At 49.4% G+C, this 5,467-nt stretch overlaps 1 protein-coding gene across 1 annotated transcript; it reads right to left on the bottom strand.

Annotated features, from left to right (window-relative positions):
• Window positions 1-787: 787 nt before the first annotated feature.
• MIP (major intrinsic protein of lens fiber) lies at window positions 788-4,309 on the bottom strand. Its single transcript, XM_061205140.1, has 4 exons — window positions 3,950-4,309; window positions 3,243-3,407; window positions 2,723-2,803; window positions 788-973 (listed from the first exon to the last, which is right to left on the bottom strand). The coding sequence occupies exons 1-4, from the start codon at window positions 4,307-4,309 to the stop codon at window positions 788-790; spliced, it is 792 nt and encodes a 263-aa protein (XP_061061123.1).
• Between the last annotated feature and the right edge of the window lie 1,158 nt (window positions 4,310-5,467).

The following is a 5,467-nucleotide window of genomic DNA, read 5'->3' as shown; positions in this document are numbered from 1 at the left end:
GGGAGCTCAGTGGCCCAGAGCCTCCAAAGAGATCCATCATGCCAGAATGCACACAAAACCCAGCCAGTGGATGTAGATAGGTTGATGTGGATTTACAGAACAGTTCAAACCCCATTGTTCACTTTTCTCAGAGCTACTTCCCCACCCAAGTCCCTGGGGCAAGCATTTCTGAGATAAGTAGGCTACACTCTCGGGTTAACTTCTCCAAAACTTTTTGGCATCCTGATCTGGGGCTGATGCCTCCATTTCGTCCACCACGCCCAGCTGCTTCTACCAACTCTTGGAATGCCTCATCTCCTCCACTTCTCTCCATCTGCCTCCTCTGAGGAGTAACTAACTGCTTCCCTGCTCCCTCAGAAACCTAGAGCCATACACTTAACTGGCAGCAGGGTAAAGGCCAGAAACTTAAGGTCTTGGTTCCCTGTACTTACCACACTGGGTTGGGAGAGGAAGGTATAGGGTGACACCTCTTTTCCCTTCCCTACCACTCTTGCCATGCCCCAAAACTCAGACACAGTCACATTCACTCACAGTCATACGCACAATCATGCACACACAGCGGCGAAGAGAGGTGGGATGGGGAGGAAGGGAAGTTTGCACCAAACAGCTCGTGAATGCAACTTGAAAGATTTCACACGGCAAAAGGCAAAAAAATAAAACACACACATAAATTTAAAAATAAAGAAGTACATGCCCCTCCCCACAGTCTCTTTCTTCATCCAGGGGCTGGCTCAGCCCCTCCATGTAAACCCAGAAGCTTCCTATTCCCTCTATTCAGCTGTAGCTTTCACAGGGCCTGGGTCTTCAGTTCAACAGGTTCCCCTGTGCCCTCTGGTTGTCCATTGGAGTCACTGGGCCTGGCACCCTTGAGAATAGACAGTCTCTCAGAAACACTCTTGAGCCGGGGGAAGAGGAGAAAGTCATAAAGGAGACTGCCCAGGCCTGCTCCAATGATTGGGCCCACCCAGTACACCTGCAGGAAGAGGAAAGGAATAATCAGGTTTGGGGAGGGGACCAAGAGCAAGGCTGCTCTTTTTCCAACCCCATTGTTGTAAAACAGACATCCTGCACTTGGCACATACAGCTGGGCACTATTTAAGCAGAAATCAGTGTTTGTTTGTTTGTTTATTTTAAAACTTTAGACTCCTGCACTGCCTGCATCACAGAACTTACCATTTCTTTTCCGACTCATTAAATTATACCTTTATCCCACACCTTCTTAGCACATGTATATTCTATTTTTTGCTATCAGTTTGTACTAGTTTCCATATTGCTTTGAAAATTTCTTTTTAACTGTGGTAAAATACACATAACATGAAATTTGCCATCTTAACCATTTCTAACTGTAACAGTTCAGTAGTGTTAAGTATATTCATGTTGTTGTGCAGCCCATCTCCAGAACTTTTTCATCTTGCAAAACTGAAATTCTATACCTATTAAACAACTCCCCATTTCCCCCTCTCCCCAGCCCCTGTTACCTACCATTTTGCTTGTTTCAATAAATTTGACTACTCTAAATACCTTGTATAGGTAGAATTATATAATATGTGTCTTTTTCTTTTCTTTTTTCTTTTTTTTTTGGCTGCTTCTGGGTCTTTTGCTGCCTGTGGGCTTTCTCTAGTTGCGGAACTTGTGGGACCTCTCTAGTTGCAGAGAGCAGGGGCTATTCTTCATTGCGGTGCGTGGGCTTCTCATCGTGGTGGCTTCTCTTGTTGCGGAGTATGGGCTCTAGGCGCACGGGCTTCCGTAGTTGTGGCTCACAGGCTCTAGAGCGCAGGCTCAGTAGTTGTGGCGTATGGGCTTAGTTGCTCCGCGGCATGTGGGATCTTCCCGGACCAGGGCTCGAACCTGTGTTCCCTGCATTGGCAGGCAGATTCTTAACCACTGCGCCACCAGGGAAGTCCCCAATATGTGTCTTTTTCTGATTGGATTATTTCACTGAGCATAATGTCCTGAAGGTTCCTCCATGTTGTATATAGCATGTATAGAATTTGCTTCTTTCTGAAGGCTGAATACTATTTTATTGTATGTATATACTACATTTTGTTTATCCATTCATCTGTGAGGGACACTTGGATTGCTTCCACATTTTGGCTCCCATAAATAATGCTGCCATGAAAATGGGTGTACAACTCTGAAAAATTTTTTGAATTATTTTCATACGTTTAGCTGGTATATGGCCAAACAACACAAAAATAGCTAATTTTTATTGAGGACTTATTCCATATCAGATTCTGTGCTAAATATTTCACACATATAATTTTCACATTTATTTCTCATAACAGCCCATTTTGTAGTTAAGGAAACTGAGGTGCAGAATGATTGAGTTATTTGTCATGGTCACACATGAGGCTAGTAAAGTACTAGAACTGGGATGAAGCCCAAGCCCATTTGTGCTCATACATATCCTGGTCTCTGAGAGTAGAAGCTTCTGTCTTCCTGATCAGTATTCTGTCCTCATAGCTCCTAGTTTGGAATCCAGTGAATACTTAGTAAAAATCCCTAACTAACTAGTGAAGGAACAATATGAGCAAGAGCCTATCTTTCTAGCAAAATAATGAATCCGGCTCACACAGGCATGCAAACTCTGTGCAGCCCCCTTAGCTGAGTGTTGGTAGAGCAGTCAACACATCCAGATGGAAAGCAGGAACCAAACCTGGGAACCTGCAGTCCACACCCATGCAGGAGGGCTTCAGGATCTTGCCCGTCTCCTCTCACTCACCCAGTGGTTGGTGAAGTTTCTGGTAAGAATGGCAGGAGCAAAGGAGCGGGCAGGGTTCATGCCTGCACCAGTATAATACATCTGCAAAAGACACAGTTTTAACTGAGACACTTCCCGCCCACTCCACCCCAGCTTCTCTCCCACCACCCACCTGCCCCCCAAGGGTTGGTACCTTGCCTCCAGCCAGCAGCAAGTAGGGGAGAACAACCTGCATGGAAGTCCCACAGTGGGGTGAAGTCACTAATGCCCCATCTGGGGACAGACTATGGATCCCCCGGCAAAACCCACATCTACCCATGATGCATGCCTTTCCACCTTGGGGTCAGGAAGGACTAGATAAAGCCATCACAAGAGAGGAGAATAGGGACTTCCCTGGCAGTCCAGTGGTTAAGACTCCGTGCTCCCAATGCAGGGGCACGGGTTTGATCCTTGGTGTGGGCAGGAAGAATGCTTAAAAGTCGACAAAGGCTTGGGGGACCGGGAATCCTTGAACAAGAAGTTGCTCCCCTCTCCTGCTTACCCCAAAGAGGTGCCCCAGGGTGAGGGAGAAGCCAACGGCCAGGGCCACGGAGCCCAGGCGGCCATTCCGCCTCTCGTCGTATGTGGCAAAGATGCAGAGCACGAACTGGAGCGTCAGGAAGATCTCCACTATGGTGGCCTGGCCCACACTCACCCCAGGGTGCAACTGGGCAAAGGAAGAAGAAGGGGGGCAGTGCATTAGGGCTGCCACAGCCTTACCTACTCAAGGCTTCCCCGGCAGGAATCCCCTTACGGCATCCATTCCGTGGAGGGGAAGGATAATACAACCTCTTTCACAGTAATTGTATTTGCTCCTTAATTTCTCCTAATAATACTCCTTCATAGTAGAAATAAATGCACCCACTAATATGGATGAGGAAACTGAGGCCCCATAAGGTAAAACAAGTTTCTTCAAGAACCTGCAGGAGTTGGAAGAAAAGCTGGGACCTGAACTCAGGTCCAGGGCTCTATGACTTCCTTATCCCTCCACAGCACCTGTTGATCCTCCCCACCCTGAACACACACACGCACGCACACACACACACACATATACACACACTCTCTCTCTCTCTCTCTCTCTCTCTCTCTCTCTCTCTCTCTCTCTCTCTCTCTCTCTCTGTCCCAAACCCCTGGGGAACTGATCTACCTGCACTTCAGGAAGGAAGTCAGGGCACCAGGTTTCCCCAGCCCCACTCAGCCAACCATTACCGTGTTAAGTGCTAGGTTTCCTCGGACGGCAGTCGGGGTAACACTGTACAGCACGGCGGCCCCAGCCACGGCTCCCAGGAGTTGGGCTGCCATGTAGCAGAAGGCACGGAGCAGGGACATCTGGGAGCCCACAAGGAAGGCGAAAGTGACTGCAGGATTGACATGGGCTCCACTGATGTGGCCCACAGCCTGCACCAGTGTAGCCAGGGCCAGGCCAAAGGCCAAAGCCACCTGCAAGATATGCAGTGGTCCAGGGGCCCAACGCAGTGAGGCCCCTAGCCCGAAGAAGACATAGAAGAGGGTGGCAAAGAACTCAGCAAATATGGCCCTCCAGAAGGAGGCTGCCCGCAGTTCCCACATGGCAGGGGGGATAGGCACAATGCCTGGGTCCCTGTTACCCCCCTGGCCTGATCTGGATGGACAGCCCCCTTTATAGAGGACTTTTAATCCCTGGGAGGGGCAGGCTGAGGTGGCTGGCCCAGCCTCTTAACCCCTTCACAGCTGCGGAGGGCTGGGACCACTCTTGTGCATCGGATAAAGCTGCTGCATTTTCCCCTCCCTCCTCAATTGGGAGATGAGCACAGCCATGGGCGTGAGGGTGGGGATAGGGTCAGGGCTCGTGTGAGGCTCTGAGAGAAAAGGACCAAGAACAGGGGAACTGGAGGAATCTGCCTTTCTCTTCAAGTCAAAATTGGGGTTCATAGTCCTGACTGACATCTATATTAGAACATTCCTCAACTCTGCTTGGGAGGTTAGTGAAGCTGAGTTCACTTCACGGAGTATGAGACTGCTCCTGGGGGCCTCCAGGTTCCTCTGAACAAGCCGGAGTAAGGGTGGGGGTGGGGATCAGGAGTGGGGTCCAGCAGGGAAGTTGGATAGCTGAAGAGAATCCTTTAGTTCTCTGGGATTAGAGGGCCTTCTCCCATTGGCTGGTTTGGGCTGGAATCTGTGGACCCTGCAGCTCTGGGACAGAATAGTTCTGCTGAGTCTGGCTTTCTCTGAGCCCGGGTTCCCTCCCCCTGACCCATGCCAGCACCTCCCTTTCCAAACCCTCAGCCTGGCCTTTTATTTTTATTATCTATCTATCTATCTATCCATTTATTTTTTGCCACACCGCACAGCTTGCAGGGTCTTAGTTCCCAGACCAGGCATTGAACCTGTGCCCCCTGCAGTGGAAGCTTGGAGTCCTAACCACTGGACCGGACCGCCAGGGAATTCCCAGACTGGCCTTTTAAACCACAGAGATAGAGAGCAGGAAAATGCTATCCTTCATGGATAGGCTGAGAGTGGGGTTGGGGAGCTGGGGAGGGGAAAAAGGGTGAGTAGTTAAATCTCAGACTCAGTTTGTACTTCATCTTTCCTAACTCTAAGATTGTAGCAGGAAGTACTGAGAGGAAGGAAGCTGAGTCATGCCTATGAAGCAATGGGAGTGTCTAATTCCTCCTAAACTGGCTGTGATCAGGACACTGGAGTCCTAAACCTCTGTGCCTAGGGAAAGGTCTGGGGGTGTGGGTATCT

The sequence above is a fragment of the Eubalaena glacialis genome, chromosome 11 (assembly GCF_028564815.1).
Source record: "Eubalaena glacialis isolate mEubGla1 chromosome 11, mEubGla1.1.hap2.+ XY, whole genome shotgun sequence".
Taxonomy (NCBI): Eukaryota; Metazoa; Chordata; class Mammalia; order Artiodactyla; family Balaenidae; genus Eubalaena; species Eubalaena glacialis.
This window is presented reverse-complemented; position numbering and strand designations above follow the sequence as displayed.